General features: G+C 42.0%; 2 protein-coding genes across 2 annotated transcripts; both read left to right on the forward strand.

The window, feature by feature from the left end:
- Positions 1-20,397, forward strand: LOC143882292 (short-chain dehydrogenase TIC 32, chloroplastic-like). The gene is made up of 8 exons (XM_077385812.1): positions 1-187; positions 7,087-7,318; positions 7,497-7,576; positions 11,215-11,374; positions 11,603-11,681; positions 15,312-15,396; positions 18,569-18,612; positions 19,836-20,397. The coding sequence occupies exons 1-8, from the start codon at positions 82-84 to the stop codon at positions 19,995-19,997; spliced, it is 948 nt and encodes a 315-aa protein (XP_077241927.1). The 5' UTR covers positions 1-81; the 3' UTR covers positions 19,998-20,397.
- Positions 20,398-20,500: 103 nt separating this feature from the next.
- LOC143880671 (uncharacterized) lies at positions 20,501-21,197 on the forward strand. Its single transcript, XM_077383642.1, has 2 exons — positions 20,501-20,634; positions 20,717-21,197. The coding sequence occupies exons 1-2, from the start codon at positions 20,501-20,503 to the stop codon at positions 21,195-21,197; spliced, it is 615 nt and encodes a 204-aa protein (XP_077239757.1).
- The last annotated feature ends 472 nt before the right edge of the window (positions 21,198-21,669 follow it).

Consider the following 21,669-nt stretch of genomic DNA (forward strand, 5'->3'; position numbering starts at 1 on the left):
GACTTTAGTCTGATTAAATGTTTGACTTCTTCCATAAATATAAAAGAGGGTGTTTCTGTTTGTGGGTTTTGGAAAGAAAGGATGCCATTTTTTAGTAGGAAAGGGCCCTCTGGATTTTCAGCTTCTTCAACTGCAGAGGAAGTCACAGAAGGGATCGATGGAACTGGCCTTACTGCCATTGTTACAGGTGGGTTTGCTCTGGATTTTTCTGTTTGCTGGTCCTTTTGAAGGATTGACTTGTTTGTTTGTTTGCTTTAGTTGTGGATTTGGGTTGATGAATGTATGAGAAATTATATGATTATATGATGTGTGGTCGTACAAACCCGTATTTTCAAAAAGTATGGTACGTCCCACCCCATAGGTGGATCTAAATCGTCCATTTTAAATAGGTTGTGCCCCAAAAATCATTTCCCTAGGAGGATCATACACCCATGGAAATGATTTAGATCTTCGAACAAGGTGGGCCATAATACGGTGTGTGCACCTTATTTATGGTGTACCTCCTCCCTGTAATCTCATACAGTGGATCAAATCTATCCCACGCTTACGATCAAATACGAAACATGGATTGCCTAACAATTCATAAGAGTCTAGTGAGTGGGATCGTCGCAGGGATCAAATGGTCGTTCAACTTCTACAAATGTGAGGGTTAGGATCATCCTATTGAAATCATTTTTTGGGCACAACCTATATACGTTGTGGCCCATCAAATGGATGGTTTGGATCATCCTATGGTGTGGCTCGTACCATACTTATTGAAAAATACAGGTTTGTATGACCACAAATCATATAATTTCTCATGAATGGTATTCTTGGAGATTTTGGACACAACCTATTTGAGTTGTTTCCCATCAAATGGACGGTTGTGATCATCCTATGGTCTAGGCCGTACAGTACTTTAAAAAAAAATACTGTACTATACGGTTTACACCATATAAAATCTCAGATAATACATTCATGTGAAATCAAATGTTTGTGTTTATCTATATGTTCTGTCATAATTGTAGGTGGATCCGATGTGGAATTATGTTTTTCTCATCTTTTTGGATTTTGCTTCTATTTATCTGTTTCCTTTTCGACTTGAGCTTGTGTATGTTAGAATGTATTAGATCATATCTAAAAAGATCTAACCGTTGGATCAATATAGTGGTAGATTAGGAATTTATTTTAGTCATGTATTAATGATCAGAGCTAGTAATACATAACTAAAATAACTTCATAATCTACCACTATAATGATCCAATGGTCAGGTCTTTCTTGATCTAATTTAATACATTCTAACATTTATGGATTGAAGGAAGTAGGGATGCTTGATGTTCGGCCTAAAATCGGTAACAGATACGGCAGTGACGAGAGAGTTGATCTGGTGGGCCCAAGGTACCGAACTGGAGGTGAAAAAACTAAGTCCTGCACAGGAACACACGAGGTCAGAAGACCGACCCGGAGTCGTTGCTCCGGACGGGCCCTTCGACACTCAAGTCAGTATGAGTAGAAGTGCAGAGCCAGATTTTTAGAGTGGTAGTTCCAGAAGTTATTACCGTTTACTTTGAGCCTTGAGAGGCCTTTTATAGAGGGAGGCCTGGGGTGGTTGAATTACCTACCCCAGGATAGGTGTCGGCCCTTCTGTGGGTTTAGGTTTACCTACTCTCAGGTAATTACCGGATTACCCCTGGGCATGTGTCGATTTCGTGGTGGGCCCTTCCGGGGCCACGTGTTGACAATTCATTAGTTGTTGTTTTTCATACCCCATCAGTTGCCCCCCAGTTCTCCAAGTCATTGTAGTGATTTGGGGAAGTGCGATAAGTTATATTCCTGAACGGTAGATTGAGCTGGTGTTCGGGACGGCTCGATGAAATGAAGTGAGAGATCCGGCTGGGACTATCCATGAATTGAGGTGTAAAATCTGTCCGGCCAAGCCGTCTGTCCAGCCTGGGACGGGCAGAAATGAGGAGTATAAAATCTGTCCGGCCAAGCAGTCTGTCCGGCCTGAGACGGCCAGAAGTTGAAGTGTAAAATCTGTCCGGCCAAGCCGCCTGTCCGGCCTGGGACGGGCAGAAGTGAGGTGTAAAATCTGTCCGGCCAAGCAGTCTGTCCGGCCTGAGACGGCCAGAAGTTGAAGTGTAAAATCTGTCTGACCAGGAGTGCGCTCCCGGTCTTTGTGGAGACGAGCCGAGGCGAACCAAGCAGCGAGTACCCAAGTTTTAGTGAACTGGGTTTCCGAGCAGGTTTGGTTTTTCTGCCCAGGCCCGTTCTTGACCAGGAGTGCGCTCCCGGTCTTTGTGGAGACGAGCCGAGGCGAACCAAATAGCGAGTACCCAAGTTTTAGTGAACTGGGTTTCTGAGACGGTTTGATTTTTCTGCGCGGGTCCGTTCTCGACCAGGAGTGCGCTCCCGGTCTTTGTGGAGACGAGCCGGGGCGAACCAAGCAGCGAGTACCCAAGTTTTAGTGAACTGGGTTTCTGAGATGGTTTGGTTTTTCTGCGCGGGTCCGTTCCTGACCAGGAGTGAGATTCCGGTCTTTGTGGAGACGAGCCGGGGCGAACTAAGCAGCAAGTACCCAAGTTTTAGTGAACTGGGTTTCTGAGATGGTTTGGTTTTTCTGCGCGAGCCCGTTCCCGACCAAGAGTGCGCTTTCAGTCTTTGTGGAGACAAGCCGGGGTGAACCAAGCAGCGGCATGATCTGAGGAACTCGGAACTTTGCAAAGAAGCAGTAGCCTTTTTGCATTATCCACACAAGCGTAATTACAATGGCATCCGCTTTTGTGTCGGGCGGCAGGCTATTGATAGTATTTTCTGGGGTCTTCGGCGGGTTCAGTCATGTGGGCTTCGTCTCTCAGATTAAGTAGCACAATCGGCAACGATTCTGATGCATTTTTGCCTTTGAGTGTCATGGCATAGCACTCTCTGGACTGTGGTTGATCTCCTCTGACTTCTCCCACGCTGTTTGGCGTTATAAACTTCATTTTCTGGTGATACGCTGAGGCGATTGCACGGATGAAGTTCTGGCCTCGACGTCCCAAGATAGCGTTATAGACCGAAGTGGCCCTCACTACCAGGAAGTTGACCATTGTGAAAGCTTAACAGGGCGGCTCTCCGACGAGGACTGGGAGTTCAATCTATCCTTCCACTTTCACGACCTCTCCTGAGAAACCGAACAGATCAGAGTTCGCCGGCCTTAGGCGGTCGTTTCCTATCATCATCTGCTCGAATGCATGGTAGTAGATAATGTCGGCCGAACTCCCGTTGTCGACGAGGATCTTCTTCACTTCCCAGTTCGCGACTAGCATGGTTATGACCAGGGCGTCGTCATGGGGGAGTATCAAGTTGTCACGGTCTGCGTCTGAGAAGGAGATCTCGTTCTCTGTCCTCATCTTCTTGCTGCACGTGTGCACGGCGTTGACTCGGCGTGCGTAGGCTTTTCGAGCAGCAGATGATGTACCCTCGGCGGTTGGTCCGCCCATAATTGTGTTGATGACCCCCTTGGGCTGGGATCGGTGTATCTCCGGCTGTGGACTGGACGACGGGGGAGATTGGTTCCGCACAGGAAACGATGGGGGTCGTCGAGGGCTTTGGCCATGAGGGCTTCTCCCCCTGCGCTCTCTTCCATCGCCATTACTTTTAACATACCTTTTTAGGTACCCCCGATTAATCAGCAGCTCGATTTCCTTGAGTTGCCAGCATTCATCTGTGTCGTGCCTGTGGTCTCTATGGAACCTACAATACTTCGACTTGTCTCTCTTGTTTCCTTTTGAGATCATCCTAGTTGGCCATCTTACGAATTCTTCTCCCTCGATTGCGGCCAGTATGCTTCTCCTAGAGGTGTTGAGGGGTGTGTAATTCTCTTCCCTCCTTTGCGGGGATCTTTCTCTTCTCGGGGCTTTATCATCCCTACGCAGCTTCGTAGGGTTCTTTTCTTCAGAGGTCCTCCTCCGGTTTGAATCTAAGGCTGCCAGAGTCTCCTCCACGGCTAGGTACTCCTCGGCTCTAGCCATCAGATCCGCCAGTGAGTGCAGGTTTTGGCGAGCTATTGATCGCCGGAAATCATTAGACTTCGTGCCCGCTAGGAGCGCATTTACTGTGGCTGAGGGGTCCAAGTTTGACACCTGGAGGGCCTCCCTGTTGAAGCGGCTCACGAATGTTTTTAGACGTTCGTTATCCTCCTGCCGCAAAGCCATCAGGGATGCTGTTGTTTTCCTCGGCCTCCGGCTCCTCATAAAATGGCGGACCAGGTCGTCCCCAAAGTCCTCAAAGTTGCTGATGGAGTTTGACTTGATCCTTGTGTACCAGTCCCGAGCCGCACCCGTCAGTGTGGTCGGGAATGCTCTGCAGAGGAATCCGTCAGAGGCGCCGTGGAGGAGCATCATAGTCCTGAACGTTTCCAGGTGGTCCACAGGGTCGGTGGTTCCGTCGTATTGCGGAACCGTCGGCATTTTGAACCCTCTGGGCGCTGGCGCGTTCATAACATTATCTGTGAACGGAGGTCTGCTTGAGTACGTCTTCGCAGCGGGCTGGCCTGCTTGAGTACGTCTTCGCAGCGGGCTGGCCCTGATCTTTTGCAAGCTCTTCTATACGGTGATCTATTTCTTCTATCCTCCGTAACATTGGGTCAGCCCTCCGGTCTGCTCGGTCCAACGACTTGTTTTTATCCACCGATGGGCTCGCAGTAGAGCCAGACTGACTTTCCGGACTCCTTCGATGAGGCCGGGATTTTTCCTGCGGTGCGCGGTCTTCCTGGGCTCGGTGCTTTCGCGCGGAGCGGGACCGTGACCTCCGACGGTGGTGAGGCTTTGTATGGGCATGCCTGGTTCTGGAGTGATGGACTCGCCTTGTGGAGTGGTGGGTCCGGTCTCCACTGGGGCACGCTGGCTCTCCCCTGTGAGGATTCGACCTTTCCTGTACAAGTCGTGGAGCTTCTGGAGGATGTTAGGGAGGCGCTTGGATCAGGTGTTGGTATTGACCGACAAGAGCCGTCATATGTTGAAAAAGGGCTTGAACTTGATCCGGAGTGGGCGTGGGATTGAGGTGTTCCGAATGAGCTGAGCTCTGCTCTGCTGTAGCAGAGGGAGCCACCACCTGCGAGGCGATTCGCTCGCTCTGGGCCCTGCGAGGTACTACGGCTCGGGTAGTTCGGACGGTTGGTACCCGAGCACTCTTCCGCCCTGCCATTTTGTATAGGGGATTCGAACAGCTTTTAGTTCGGAGTCCCACGGATGGCGCCAATCTGTTAGGCCTAAAATCGGTAACAGATACGGCAGTGACGAGAGAGCTGATCTGGTGGGCCCAAGGTACCGAACTGGGGGTGAAAGAACTAAGTCCTGCACAGGAACACACGAGGTCAGAAGACCGACCCGGAGTCGTTGCTCCGGACGGGCCCTTCGACACTCAAGTCAGTATGAGCAGAAGTGCAGAGCCAGATTTTTAGAGTGGTAGTTCCAGAAGTTATTACCGTTTACTTTGAACCTTGAGAGGCCTTTTATAGAGGGAGGCCTGGGGTGGTTGAATTACCTACCCCAGGACAGGTGTCGGCCCTTATGTGGGTTTAGGTTTACCTACTCTCAGGTAATTACCGGATTACCCCTGGGCAGGTGTCGATTTCGTGTTGGGCCCTTCCGGGGCCACATGTCGACAATTCATTAGTTGTTGTTTTTCATACCCCATCACTTGGTATTTCTGTAATCATTAGACTTAGGCCCTATTTAGAGGGGAGTGACATGATTGTGGTTAATTTAGAGGGATATAATCATTAAGTGAATGATCCCTCTTAAGTACAAATTGAATAGGGTTGGTTTAAGTTATCTTTTTAGTGCATAAGAAATAGGAACTTTTAGTAATATTTTTCATTTCAAACCTTTTTAAAAAATTCTTGCAATCCAAATAGGGCCTTAAGGTTGGACTGGTGTTCTGTTCGGTGGTCTTTCTGGAGGATTTTTTTTTTAATTTTTGTGTTTGCTTCTTGGTGCATTTGGGTTTTTGAAAACTATGGAAGTCTCAATTGTTGGGTTTAATGAATGTAAGTTGATTTGTATTCTATACTTACTATCATGTGAGACAACCAATTACTCCAAAAGCTTAAGCTGTTAGGGTTAGTGTTATTTAATCATTTATAGTTTATACTTCAACACTCCCCCCACATGTGGCCCCTGTTTTTTGGGTTCACCGTACACGTGACACATGTGGGCCCTCTTTTGGGTTGGCTGTACACATGGATTTTTAATATCAAGGAGTTGTTGGGGTTTTGAACCCAAGACCTGCCGCAATAGCTCTGATACCATGTGAAACAACCAAGTACTTTAAAAGCTTAAGCTGTTGGACTTGGTGTTATTTAATCAAGTATACTTCAATATTTGCTACTATGTTTTTAGCTGATTTTTTTGTTAGAATAGGCCAGATCTCACAAGATCTGACCATTGGATGTTCACCATTTTATCCCAATATTTTCACTAGGTTTTCCACCTTGGAACTGTAGTATGTAATTTTTGTTGTGGTGAAGATACAAATTCCTGTGCTTTTTTTGCCACTGTCAATGCTACGGCGGATTTTACTTAGATTGTTGTATTTTGTTATTTCTAGTAGGTTCTTTTGATAATGTAAGTCTGGAAACCATGGAAGTAACATTACTTTGATGTAATGAAGAGCAGAGGTCATGCTTATATAGCATGCCAAAGTTTGTGTTTCTGGTTTGTTTTTTGTGGATTTTCATTGCTACTGACGTGGTAAATTTGCAGCCTTGGAAAAGATGTAATGCATAACAATATTATATTGCTGCTACTGCGGTAATTATAGTTGGTTCTACTATGGATTTCCTTTAATAACTTCTGGTGGCTTGTTTTTCATTTTTCTGCTGTTCATTTTGTGAAATTTCTTGGAAATAATTTTGATATGATAAAGAGTAGATGTCGATGTTTTTGTCCCTTATACCATGTTTCATGTCGATTTAGTTTGGATTTCATTTACTTTTTTGTTTCTGCTTTTGTATTTTAAGAACTTGTGTTCTAGATTATTTGATGCTGGCATTCCACTCAACTTTTCAGCGTTCTTATATAACCCCATTGGAATATTTATTGATCTGTACTCATCTAATTTCAGGTGGATCCAATGGTATTGGCACTGAGACGGCACGTGTTCTTGCCTTGCGTGGCGTTCATGTAATTATGGCTGTAAGGAATCCGGCTGCCGGTACGAATGTCAAAGAAGCAATCGTCAAAGAAATTCCGACTGCTAAAGTAGATGTCATGGAGTTAGATCTCAGCTCAATGGCATCAGTAAGAAAATTTGCATCGGAATTCAAATCCATGGAGATTCCACTGAACATCCTCATGTAAGAAAATCGAAGAACAGGAGTTACTATGATCATTGCCTTTTGACTTCGTTTCTGTATTCATTAACATGGATTTCCCATGGTACTGACTTTCTTCTACCAAGTGACCTCTTAAACCTGCTTAAATTCATCCCATTAGTAAACAGAAAGGTGACTTTTCTCTCTTCTTTATTGGAAGTAACAATGCAGGAATTATGGCAACTCCATTCAAGCTTTCCCCTGATGGCATAGAGATGCAGTTTGCAACAAACCACATAGGTGTGTTTCACTGTTAACCATTATTACTTTTGGTTAAAGTGTTCAAACGAACGGGTTCATGTGGTGTCTGCCTTATAATTTCGTGAGTGCAGATTTTCTTCTTTAGTTTTGAGAGACAATAATGGAATCTATTAAAGATGGTTAAAAAAGAGGAAGCAGAGGAGAAAAAGACAAACTATGAAAGGGAAGGAAGAGTAACCAAAATACAATCCACTACAAGATGTTTAAACCAATAATAAGTCAGCCTTAACTCTTTTTTTTTTTTCTTTTTTTTGAATAGCTGCCAATTATTCAAACATACAATTAATCCACCATATTGTTTGCACTTTATGCTTATAGTAAGTATTTAGTTCCCTTTCCAAATGAAAAATCTTAAAGTTCAAAACATAGTTATTGGAAACTTCCTAGTAGGATGGGAAGCTCTCTTCCCCAGAAAATCGCTTCTAAAGCTACGTTCTTCTCGCTTCCCAAATTTAGGGGAAGCATACATCCCATACGCTTCCTACATGTTTTCTCTTAATTAAGAGTATTCTTCCTATTTAGTTGATTATTTCTTCCTAAGTGAATATTTTCTCATCTTGATAACGTTGAAGGAGTGTATTTAAAAAAGAAGATAAACATTGAAGGATCTTCCCTCTAAGAAGATAAGAAATGTAGATCCTAGAGAAGCACCGCTCTCCAATGGATGGCCAGATCAGTAGCCGTCCGCTGGGCCTCTAGTAACTCTCATCTGGTTCGTTTTTTGAAAGAGAAGCGACAAGGGTCTCTCTCTCTCTCTCTCTCTCTCTCTCTCTCTCTCTCTCTCTCTCTCTCTCCCTCCTGCTTTCTCTATAATCTCTCCCCCTTTTGTGCCGTGAACCCTCTCTCTTTCACAGATCTCTCTATTTTGAGATTTCAGAGAGAGAACCGAAGTAGGTTTGCACTGGATTTTATGAGTTCTGAATGGATAAGCTATTTTGTGCTTGAAGGTGGTTTTATGTATTTTTGGTCTGCTCATTCTCTAACCATTATACTTGGATTTGATGCGGACCCATTCATGCATCATGCGCTCTTCCATTTTTATAGGGTTTGCAAGTGTTTTGAGTCAGCATACCATCTGTTTGACGAAATTCTTGAACTGAATGTTGTGGCTTGGACGACTCTCCTTTCTGTGTATGCAGAATTGGGGGCTTTGGGTGTGGCTCGCCAGTTGTTTGATGTTATACCAGAGAGGATTTTGGTTTCTTGGAGTGCCATGATCGCCAGATTTTTGAGGTCGTGGAGGCCGTTGGGAGGCCGATGAAGCCAGATTTGGAAGGCCACCAGTTGGATCTGGAAGGCCGTTGAGGCCGGAACTAGAAGGCCGTTGAGGCCATGGATGCCGTGGAGGTCATGGGAGGCCCGTGGGTTGCCGGATCTGGAGGCCGTGGAGATTGTGGGAGGCTGTAGGTTGCCAGATATAGCAATGGGGTTGCCGGATCTGGAAGACCGCCGATTGAATCTGGAAGGCCATTGAGGCCGTGGAGGTCGTGGGAGGCCTGTAGATTAACGAATCTAGAGGCCGTGAAGATTGTGGGAGGCCGTGGGTTACAGGATATAGCAATGGGGTCGCCGGATCTGGTCATAGGAGGCCGTGGGTTTCTGATTCAAGATCGTGGAAGGTGGCTTGAGGTCAGGGTTTGGTGGCCATCGCTAATGGAGTTTGCCGGATTCAGTGGCGTATGATAGAATAAATGCCTATCGTGCACGGTTAGGGGCGCACAATAGCTAGACTCTAGGTCTTCGGACTGTATTTTTGAAAATTGAAGTCGTTGGCTGGAATGAGGTGGAGAAGTCTGCGTGGCACGGTGGCGCGTATCATGACTTGGTGGGGCCCTCAAATATGACATTTTTTGTTGGATTCAATACAATTTAGGCTATGGGTAATGTAATGGGGAATCGGATAGCATATAACGGATATGTAAGCTAATCCTATTGTATGTGGGGGGTGGTATTGTTGTAGCATGTTAGGAACAACTTGTCCCTTATTTGGCACTTTTTGGAATAATAAATGTCAAATTTTTTTTTTTTTTTAAAAAATGCATTTAAAACTTAAAAACTGATCTTAAGTTTTAAATGAAAAGTATGAGGATGTTCTACCAAAAACTTAATATTAAATATACATGAATAAAACATTTGAAACTATCAAGACCATCTCTTTGCTACCATTCTTTGGGGACATGGTGTGAAGGGGTCAGTTTTTGTGGAGGAATGCAGTGATTGAGCTTCTAGCTCGATGGTCAAGGCTTTGTTCTACAACCTAGAGGTCGGAGGTTCAATCCCAATGCTTACGTACCGAAAAAACATGTGAAACTACAAATTCCTAAAAGTAGTAATTCTAACTAGTCGCGAAGTCTTCATTTCTGCTTGTAATCCTTACGTATATCAACTCTTCCTCCCTAACCTACTAGAATCCTACTCTTTCTATGTGCTTCTTGTTCGCTTCCAATGAGGCTTCTTACATGCTTGATGCTTCACGTTGACTCTCAATGATGCTTTCCAGACATTTTCTCTTTACTTTCTTACAGGACGAACTGGACTGGATCAGAATGGAATTCTGGCCAAAACGTTTTGGCCCATTAATCTGTACGGAAATTGGTACTGGACATTTTGCCCGTTCCGAACGAAACTAAACAGATTTTTTTTTTATAATTAAGGCCGATACCCATTCCTCCCTACACATGACACACATGCTTGCAAGCCTAAGATATTTTTTCTTTTAGATTTCACTAGTGTCTAAACTATTTACCATCGTCGTCCAGCTACAAGCCTCCACATATGAATGGACCTATTCACCCAAATGATATCAAGAGAAGAGTTAGAGTTAGTTCACACGCTGCATAAAAGATAAGTGAAAATAAAGACTTCAATTAAAAGATACCATTTCTATCCCAGACCCTTACTCTCTTATTGTCTTTAAAAGATGATGAAAAGGAATTTTTTAATGTCCTAAGTAGATAAAAGAGACAACTGAACTCATCATTTTTAACTTTTCTCCTAAAATCACATTTGGTAACTACCCTCCCCTCCACTCTCTTGTAGCAATCCTTAATACATTCCCATCCACCGCACACTAACTTGAAAAGACTTAAGAACAAATGACACAAAGGAAACATGTGCCCAATGGTCCTTCCAAAAACCAATCTCTTTCTCCCACCCTAATCCCCATATTAACCTCTATTTGGAATGATGAGTGGATCAACATGCGTAGTAGCTTACACGTCTATGGTGATCCTTTGGATCTCACGAATAACTAACCTCCTTCCTTAGTCCATTCTAAATCTAATCCCCATGCTAATATCTTCTTTGAATAATGAATGGCCCACCATGGATATAATTTGGTAAGACAATAATACCCTGAGTACAGACATAACACTCTAATGACATGAACTATAGAAATAATGATAAAAAGATATTAACACTCTCATGCATGACATAAATCCTCAACAAAGTGACAATCCTTTTGACGGATATCTTTGGACTCCCAAGTGATTAAAGTTTCTCTTTTGAGTTCACAATGTTTCTATTTCTTGTCTTGAAATATTTGGCTCGAGCTCTCCCAATTCATTAATTTTTTCTTACGATGTCTTGACAAGTCTTTGTTTTATCTCTTTTTTCAGGTCATTTTATTTTGACAGATCTTGTGTTGGAGACCATGAAAAACACAGCAAGTAATAGTAAAATGGAGGGAAGGATTGTTAATGTTTCATCAGATGGCCATGGATTTGCAAATCGTTCAGGAATTCCTCTTGATAAAGATAAACTTAATGATGAGTCGGGGTAATGTTTTTAATGCTAAATTGCCATTCAAAAAAATGTTTTTAATGCAAAATCATTCACAACTGCGTTAATCTCAGATTTTTAGGCTGCATGTTTTTGTGATTAATGATAGCATTAAAAATCTAGCCATGCTATTTTGGATTTTTTTTTTCTTTTCTGTTTTCACTTGGAAATGCTCTACAAAAGGCAAAAGTCAAAATTGCTCTTAATTTGTCTCCCAACTTGCAGGTACAATAGTCTTGTTGGATATGGTCGATCAAAGCTTGCAAACATATTGCATGCTAATGAACTTGCCAGACGTCTGAAGGTATTTGCTTAATTTATGAGTTACATTCAATCAGGTGATTGTTCATGAACCATACTCGATGGAATTGGAAACTTTTTTGCTGAGATAAATTCCTTTACAATGGTTATTCGAAGTTTATCTTGGGTTGTGGTTATTGTAAGTTTATCTTGGGTTGTGCTCAAAACCATTTCTGACTCCATTTTTGGGAACCCAACAAATCCAAACCTTTTTATTGTCCTGCATATAACTGTGTAGAATATGATGATAGAAGGGCAAGCAATTCTTAATACTAACGGATGATTATTGACTTATCGTTAATCTTTTTTTGAAATGGAGTATGATTTTCGGTTAATAAGACAATTACCTTCCCATTTTGTTTGTGTTCATTCTGTATATGTTTTGGTTTCTCTTTTTTATCTTGTGTCTCTCTATATTCTTTGTGCCTTGCTGCTCATTGGATCTGGACACATCATAAATCGGAAATCCATTGTTTCCCCCTTGGTTCTCGTCTCCAAAGTTACCGAAAACGCCCCTGGAAGGTGGAAAGTGTGTTTCAGAATTTGGGAAAGTGCATTTTCGAAACATGGGAAGCGCATTTCCCCAATTTAGACTGTTTTATTCATTTTCCTGTAGTTGCCGTGTTTTTTTTTTCTTTCATTCTAAAAATCCCACTGATTGTTTGCTCTTGTCTAATTCTTACTCAAAACACTTTTTTGCTATTCTCTGATTCTTCGTGATCTCTTATCTGATTCATGCTTAAAAGTAGTAGAATGAGGTACACATGCTTCCTCATGAGACAGACAATGTATATGATGGTGTTCACATTGTAAATGTTATAAATTGGATAATCTAAAAAATATGATTTGTATAAACTATAAGACCCAAAATATAATATGATATGTCATGTACTACATGGTTACAAACTGTAAACACCCTAAAACACCCCTCTCTAAATTTCGTTCCCCTTTTTTTGTGCTAAGGGCGTTTTCATCCTTGGGTTAGAATTAGGGTTAGGGCTTTTAATTAAACCTATAAATACTCTTTTTAAGAGGTTGTGCAGAACATTAGTTAACCCTAATCACTCATGCTGGAAGATCAGGGAGAACCGAGCTCGCAATCCATAAATCGTGAAACAAGGTTAGAACTAAAACCCTAATTAGTTTTGTCTACTAAAAAACCTAATAAGTCAAACGTTTTGGTGAGAGAGGTGTTGTTGTGAATCTGCGACGATAGATGAAGCCCTAACGATTGATTTCAAGATTCCTTGGGTTCCCGTTTCGTTCTTGGATACCTAATGAACCCAAAATCATCTGTTTCGGATTTTAGATTGGAATTTTGTGGTTTTCGACCTAAATCTAAATATATTTTTTGATTCCAGTTCGGCAAGATCCGGCTCACGAAATTGGGTTCGGTGGATTCCTCTCATCGCAAGGAGTCCATCAGATCCAACTGCGCGTGAATCGGAGGTCGAACGAGAGAGTTTTGATCCTTTGAAGCTTTTGTGTTTTCGGGTGGAAAATCTGGAACTCGCGGCCTCAGGTGAAAAACCCAGCCCTGTGCCTTCGGACACCCGAATGAGTCTTCGGGTAGAAGGAGGGGGGGGGGGGGTCGGTCGGGCACCCGAACCCGCCGAATTTTGTGAGTTAATTTGGAGATTGTGGACTTTGGATTATTGTTGTGGCCCACTCTTTAGGACCCTTAATTGATGATTATGGTCTGTTTGTACAAGGCAATTGACTCATTAGACGAGATTGAGGGATATACTTTCGACATAAAAGTACGTAATTTCGTACTCCTTTAATGATATGATTCATCATTCAGTGATATGCCTTTTGAATATAACTCCCTAATCTCTTTGAATATATGAAATCTTCGGTAACCTTAGGCTTTGATTGGGGTCTTGCATGCTCACCCCTTTATTGTTTGAAATCGATTGAGAACTTCATGCTTATTAACATCTTATGATACTAGTATTCATGGTTTTAAATTTTGACCGAAGTCCGAAATTTCGGATTTCGGTGAGGAATGAAACGAAATGGTACCGAAATCGAAATTCCTGAAATTTGGTAAATTTCGTTCGAAATTTCGGTAATTTTGTCGAAACTTATAATAAAATAATACTTTTTTTTATTTCGTTAAAGAATTTCAAACGAAATTACCGAAATTTTGTCCTAAAAAACCGGGATTTGCTTCGGCAATACCAAATTTCGCCCGAAATTTCTGGATTTCGGCTGAAATTTCAGACCACCGAAATTTTAGCTGAAACCGAAATTTAAAACCATGCTTGTATTGAATGTGTGCCCCATAAATGAGACTCCTTGTGGAACCTTTGTGATTCTTTTAGATATATGAACCTTTTGATTGTCGTGCCCAACTATACTGAAAATCTTATGACCCCAATGTGAATCACTACCTTTGGACCTTTGTACTTCCTTTTGGACTTTGTGAATATATGTGGACACCTTTTGTGGAGGCTTAGGTATATATGTGAACTATAAGGGCCCGCACCAATGGGGATAGTACGTTGGCTTTTGGGTCCCATCAGTGGGTCGATACGCTAATCCTGTCGACAAGTATGTGGATTAGGAACTAGTTCTGACACTGTGGGCGGTCGGTGTAAGCAATACCATGCCTTTTGGACTAAGCCGATGACCTTGGGGTCGTATCATACCTATTTTGATTGCTTTCAGTGATCTCTCAGGATTTGTGACTTCCTTTCGATTGTGACTCTCTTTGTTGTGACCCTTTTGAGATATATCTTTATGGACTTTGATCCTCCTTTATTGTACTTGTGCTAGTCATTTCATGTGTTTTGTGCCCTCTTGGTTCACCATTTGACTTTCCTTTTTGGTAGCATTCATGACCCCACTTTTGTAGTGCGTTATTATGTACTTGGCTTAGGCTGACTGTGGTTTAATATTTTCAGAGTTTGACCCTCGAGGTGTGCACGAGGGAGTGGAGGCGTGATTACCCGGCTACCATCTCTATTTGATTTCTTTCTAGTTTCATAGATAGTGAGTAATGTTTAGACATCACATCATTGAGACTATGTTATGTTAACCATTATTGGATTTTATTGGGGAGAGTGAGAGTAAGAGTTGAATATTTGATTATTTGGATTATTTATGCACCTTTGAATCTTTATGGATGGTTTTGTTGTCGCTTTGTTAGCCTTGTATGCTTGTAGGGTTCTCCTTGCAGGTTTACGACGTTGTTGTGTTCCTAGGCCTTGTGCCTGTGGTTTGGGGGCGACACAAACTCTAATGCACTGTGCAATATGTTTGTTAATGCCTAAGTTATTTTCCGATTTAGCATCACATTTGGATTCATAATAGAGATCGGCACATGATACGCTACTATTTTTGTCGTCTTCAATTAACATATGATTATTTCTTAGGAAGATGATGGTTTGTGAAGTTCTTTGATTAGTAAATATTTTCCTGCGATGTAGTTGGGATTGATAATGCCTCGTTAATATTATACATTGTCACTCTTTATCCTTCAACTTACAACTTAACCCTTCTGCTTTCTTCTACTTCAAGTTCCCTTCTCTTTGTTTCATTTCATAATCTGTTGTTAATGACCACATGATTCTTCTATTGAAAAGATCCCTTCAGCATGACAGTGGTTGCTTGTAATCTGTTTTCACAGGAAGAAGAGGCAAACATAACAGCTAATTCACTTCATCCAGGATCTATCAACACCAATCTTCTGCGACATCATAGCATCGTATATGGTAAATCACTGTAATAAGTCCTTTGATGGATTCACTTACGTAACAGGGCACATAGAATAGCTCAATGTTTAAAAACTCACTGAGTTGACTGAAAGATTTGCTGAATTAAAATGAGCCAAAGCAAGTTCCATCTTTGAAAAGATGTGATTTTTTGGTTTTCTTAAAAAACTTGCAGAGTTGACCATCGAATTAGCAAGGTTTTGAAAAAAAATCAAGAAGTCCCAACTTTTTGGACACTGATTTAGTGACTGACTGACTTATCAGTGCTGACTCTCAGGTTCTTGAAACAATTGCCTTTTTTGGAGGGCAGGAACTGGACCCCACTTTAAATGATTTTCGTTATGAAGACGCTATGTTTCTTCATTTGTCTTGTTTCTTCTCTCCTATTTTGTCCTCATGAAAACAATGTCATTCGACCATTAAATCTAAATTGATATTGGAGAGGGTTCTGAGATCGAAAAATGGGTGTTTGAGGGGAAGACCACTTTTTTAATAACCTGAAATTTCCTGGTTGTGCTTTCACATTATTCAATTTTTATGTACTGTATTAGGTTAGATTAGACATTATTTGTATTAGTTAGGGGTATTGTAGTCATTGTATGTTGTTGCCCTAGTTTGGGCCTATATATACATCATATTCATGAGGAGCTCCCTAGTGGAGACTCTCCATCCTTCACTCATCTTCTTCTTCATCTCTTCTAACCCTAATCTCATTTCTAACATGGTATCAGAGCCAATGGGCTGATCCTTCAAGAATGAAAGAAGAAGAGTATCTCCCTCCATGCCATCATCCCTTTCTCTCGTATCTCTCTCGTATCTCGTTTTCCTCTCTTTATCTCTCTATAGTTTCTCCCTCAATTCTTCTCATCGCTCGTGTCCTTCCCTCCTCCTCCTCCTCCTCCCACTGCCCCTCTTCCCTTTCCCCTAACCCCTCCATTCCCTGCTACAGTACCGCCTTTGTCTTTCTCATCTCATCTTCAAGGTGCACCCCAAGTGTTTGATGAAATGTCTCAAAGGGATTTTGTGCCTTGAAAGTGTTCTTTTTGTTTCAAGTTGAAGGCCTTTGGCCTCAACTTGAGGGAGAGTGTTGTCTTGTATTGTTTCTTGTTGTTCTCTTGTGCCTGTCTTGTTGTCGTCTTCTTATCATCTCTTTCTTCAAAGCGCGCACCAAGTATTTGATAAAATGTCTAAGAGAGATGTGGTGCCTTGTTTGTCTTCTTTCCTTTGTCTTCTTCTCTACGGCGCACACCAAGTGTTTGATCAAATGTCCAAAAGCGGTGTAATGACTTATTTGTCTTCTTTTCGTTGCAAGTTGAAGGTATTTGACCTTCAACTTGAGGGGGAGTGTTTTCATTTAGTTATTTGTGTCTTTTCTTAGAAGTGTTGTCCACTTTGTTGTCTTTTCTTGAGGGGGAGTGTTGTTAATGTTGTCTTTGTCTTCTTGAGGGAGTGTTGTCTTGTTTTTCATGTCTCTTCGTGTTGTTCGGTTTTTTGCCTTATCCCTTCATGTTATCTTCTTCCTCCTTTTCCGGGCGATGGCTTCCATATCCATCGTTGGTCGGCTCTCTTACAAGCGACTGTCTTTTTCCGTCGACCTCTCCTTTCCGGGCGATGGTTTTCCCATCGTTGGCATGCTCTTTTCAAGCGACGATGTTCATGCCGTCGACCTTGTCTCCAGGCGATGATGTCCCCATCGTTGGTTGGTTATCTTCCTCTTCTTAGGCGACGATGTTCATGTTGTCGACGTTGTCACCAGACGATGGTTTCCCCATCGCTGGTTGGTTATCCTCTTCCTATCTTCTTATCTTTTCAGGTGACGATGTTCATGCCGTCGACCTAGTCTCCAGATGATGGTTTCCCAATCGGTTGTTGGTTATCCTCTTTCTCTCTATCCCTTCTCTCCAGGCTACAATTTCTCCGTCAACCTTGTCTTCGATGGTTTCCCCATCAGTTGCTATCATCTTCACTTGGCGTTCTGCTGCTTCGCCAATGTTCGTTGTGCACACCTTTGGTGTGCCTCTTTTGCTTGCTGAATTGTAGTTGTTCTTGCCATGACGCCTCCATTGCCCTCGATATGCAGATATGTTCGTCGTGCTTTCATTCAGGGAGAGGCCCTATTTGATCGCTCTCGTTGTTGTGCTACTTCAGGGGAGCTACTCTTTTGATGGACATTGATCTCGATGCTGTTCATGGTGGCCTTTGTTTTTTTGTTTATGTTTTTCATTATGTATGTACCACACCAGCTTGAGGATGAGTGTTATACCAAACTAGATGTCCATGAGCTTCTTGTACTTTTTTAGTTGTTGACGTAGTTCTTTGTAGCAAGCTGGAGCTTCATAGTATATACACTCCAGCTTGAGGGGAGTGTTGAATAATGTATTAGGTTAGTTTAGACATTATTTGTATTAGTTAGGGGTATTGTAGTCATTGTATGTTGTTGCCCTAGTTTGGGCCTATATATACATCATATTCATGAGGAGCTCCCTAGTGGAGACTCTCCATCCTTCACTCCTCTTCTTCTTCCTCTCTTCTAACCCTAATCTCATTTCTAACATGTACAAAATGTTCACTGTTTAGATTATTCGTGAAAGTTGAGGAATCCCACAGTGACACACAACATGAAACACATCCTTACACTACCTCACATTCATAACACTACACTCATGCAAACATTATTTCCAAGGTTTTAAATTTCGACTGAAATCCAATTTTGGTTGACAGCGAAACCGAAATTGGGTAAAGTGTTACAAAATTTCAACCGAATTTCGAAGTTTGGATCAAAATTTCATTTCCCCCAAAACTTCTGGGCGAAATTTAAGGAATATCTCTAAAAAATCAGTTTTTTATTCATTATTTAATATTATCCCGAAATTTCAGCTTAAATTACCTAAATTTCGGGGATTTCGTCGAAATTTGGTATGGGATAAAATATTACTTTATTTAATTTCAATCGATTTCGTCTGAAATTTCAGAATTTTGGCTGAAATTTCGGTTTCAATAAGGACCGAAACGCATTCCGAAATCGAAATCTAAAACCTTGATTATTTCATGTATTTGATGAGGACTACACTTTTCAATGGTTTTGGGCTGATAGTTTCCTACTGTTATTTGATGAGAACTACCCCTTTCAATGGTTTTGGGCTGATAGTTTCCTCCTGTTGTTTTGATGCAGGCATTCTTAATGTGTTTGGGAAATTATCTAAAACTGTTCCCCAGGTGAGTTTGAAAGGGGATTGAACCTGCTAGTTCAGATCCCTTGCCAAAGGAAATTCCTCCTTCTGTGAGCACATGATTACATATGTAAATATACAATATACTTGCATTCTTTAAAATAATGGGTCCCACCCCATCAAAACATTAGGTAAAATGGTGGGCCCCACCCTATGCATGGGCTTGGGTGGAGATCATGGGCCCCACCACATCAAAAATGAGCTACAATGTGGGCCCCACCCAATGCATGGGTTTGAGTGGAGTTGGTGGGATCCATCCTATAAAAACACGATGTAAAATGGTGGACCCCATCCTATGCACAGCTTTAGGTGGAGATGATGGGCTCCCTCATGGGTGTAAAATGATGGGGCCCATCCTATGCACAGTTTTAGGTGGAGATGATGGGCCCCACCCTGTGCATGGGCTTGGGTGGAGATCATGGGCCCCACCACATAAAAAATGAGCTACAATGTGGGCCCCACCCAATGCATGGGTTTGAGTGGAGTTGGTGGGATCCATCCTATAAAAACACGATGTAAAATGGTGGACCCCATCCTATGCACAGCTTTAGGTGGAGATGATGGGCTCCCTCATGGGTGTAAAATGATGGGGCCCATCCTATGCACAGTTTTAGGTGGACATGATGGGCTCACTCATGGTTGTAAAATGATGGGCCCCACCCATGCTATAGGTGTAAAATGACAGGCCTCTCATTATCAAAACAGGTGTTGTAAAATGATGGGTCCCACCCATGCTATGGATGAGGTGTAAAAAATGCCACCATAGAAAAAATCCAATAAAAAATTTCCATGGAAAGAAAATGAATGACAAAGGAAAGGAACACACACTGGACCAAGGCCTTATAGCTGTAAGGCCTTATACCATATAATTTCTCATATTATAGATAGATAGACTGGAGCCAAGAAATTTCTGAAAACCACCAACAGTAGATTTGGGAGCTGATATTTGCACCCCTCAATTTTAAACTTCTCCCATTTGCTGTTCACAGCTTGTTGGGAACTGTGACAGCCAATTAGTGAACTTTTAAACAAAGAGAGGTGTATATATCAAAACAAGGGTCCACGAGTTTGATATCTCTTAGCCAATTAGATAACATCCAATCAGTTTCTTAATCATAATTATAACAATACTGATATCTCTTTTGCTTCTTTATTCCTGTCTATTCATGCATATGCATAACAGTTGATTATCCTTGAATTCTGTTCTAGGGTGCAGCAACAACATGCTATGTAGCGTTGCATCCGCAAGTCCAGGGGGTCACCGGCACGTATTTCAGGGATTGTAACATAGCCAAGCCACAGGCCCAAGCTACAGATACGGAATTGGGGAGGAAACTGTGGGAATTCAGTTTGAGTTTGGTTTCAGCTTGAGTTTAATTCTGTGACGTGCTTGTAGTCACTGCCTCAAACTACAGACACAAAATTGACAAAGAAACTACAGGATTTCAGCTTGGGTGTGATCCTCTTTTTTTTCTTTTTCTGTTTGGTGGCAACTTGGGTTGATTCAGTTTGGTGTTTGTAGCATGATCCATCTTCTAGAATGGTGTGCTGCTACACCCATTTTCTGTGGACATGAATAATCTATATAAAGAGAGACTAGATTGTTTGTTGCAATATGTCTCTATGAATGTTATGAAGAAGTTGAAGAATCTAAAATATTGCTCAGTTTGTTGTAGTAAGAATTGAAAATGACTTTATAAAGCTCACCTTATTGTAAACTGTAAGTTTCAATGAGGAATCTTTAAAATAGATAAGTTCCAATGGGTGTGAATATTGATTTCCTAATCATAACTATAGAATCACATTGATATCTTTATTGCATGTGTGTATCATTTAGTTTTGAATTATTGCAGGGGGCATCAACACAGTGCTACATGGCATTGAATCCACAGGTCAAGGGTGTTACTGGCACATATTTTTGTGACAATAACATAGCCATGCCAGAGACTCAAGCTACAGATATGGAATTGGCAAAGAAACTGTGGGATTTCAGCATGAGTTTGATTCAGTGATGTGCTTGGACTCACAACCCCAAATTAGAAATATCAAATTGGCAAAGAAACATATCGATTTCAGCATGGGTTTGACAGTAATGGCTTCCCTGTCTACCGACGGAGGAGGGATGGTCGAAAGGTGATAGTTCGTGGTCGAAAGATAGATAACCGATGGGTTGTGCCATACAACATTGACCTTTTGATTAAATACAATGCACACATCAATGTTGAGCTATGTGCTAAAACAAAAGTAATTAAATATTTGTTCAAGTATATTCATAAAGGACCCGACAGAGCTACTGTTGTTCTTGAGGTTGATTCTAAGACAAACGTTCAACACACTGATAACTTCCGTCAGGAAAATGATGAAGTGAAGCAATACTTAGATTGCAGGTACATATCTGCACCAGAGGCTTGCTGGAGGGTTTTTGAGTTTGATCTGCAAGCACAACATCCGTCTGTTGAGCGGCTTCAGTTTCACTTACCAGAGGAGCAGCATGTCATATTCCGTGACAATGACAACCTCTACGATGTCATCTTGAGGCCCGATATCAATAGGACCATGTTTATAGAATAGATGGAAGCTAATAAGGAATTCGACGATGCACGAGAGTTGAGATACGTTGAGTTCCCAAATTCTTGCGTCTGGAGTAGGGAAGAAAAACGATGGAAACGGCGAAAAGAAGGAAAAGCCATAGGTAGATTGTACTATGCTCACCCATCATATGGGGAGCGATTTTACTTGCGTCTGCTTCTGAATATTGTGCGTGGGCCCTGAGTAATGAAGATATTCGTATTGCTGACAATGTCATCTACCCAAATTTTAAGTCTGCTGCAATGCTTTGGGTTTATTAGAAGACAACAATGAATGCCATGAGGCTCTCGAAGAGGGCATCCGTTTGGGCTTCCGGTCATCAACTGCGTCATTTGTTTGCTTCAATGTTGACCTCATGTGAGGTGACTGACCCCTTAGTATTATGGGATGCACACCGGATGGAGTTATCAGATGACTTGCAGGTTAGAGCCAGGAGGAATGTCCAAGATGTAAA

The sequence above is a fragment of the Tasmannia lanceolata genome, unplaced genomic scaffold (assembly GCF_043159265.1).
Source record: "Tasmannia lanceolata isolate RefF3 unplaced genomic scaffold, GAP_Taslan_0.1 ptg000007l, whole genome shotgun sequence".
Taxonomy (NCBI): domain Eukaryota; kingdom Viridiplantae; phylum Streptophyta; class Magnoliopsida; order Canellales; family Winteraceae; genus Tasmannia; species Tasmannia lanceolata.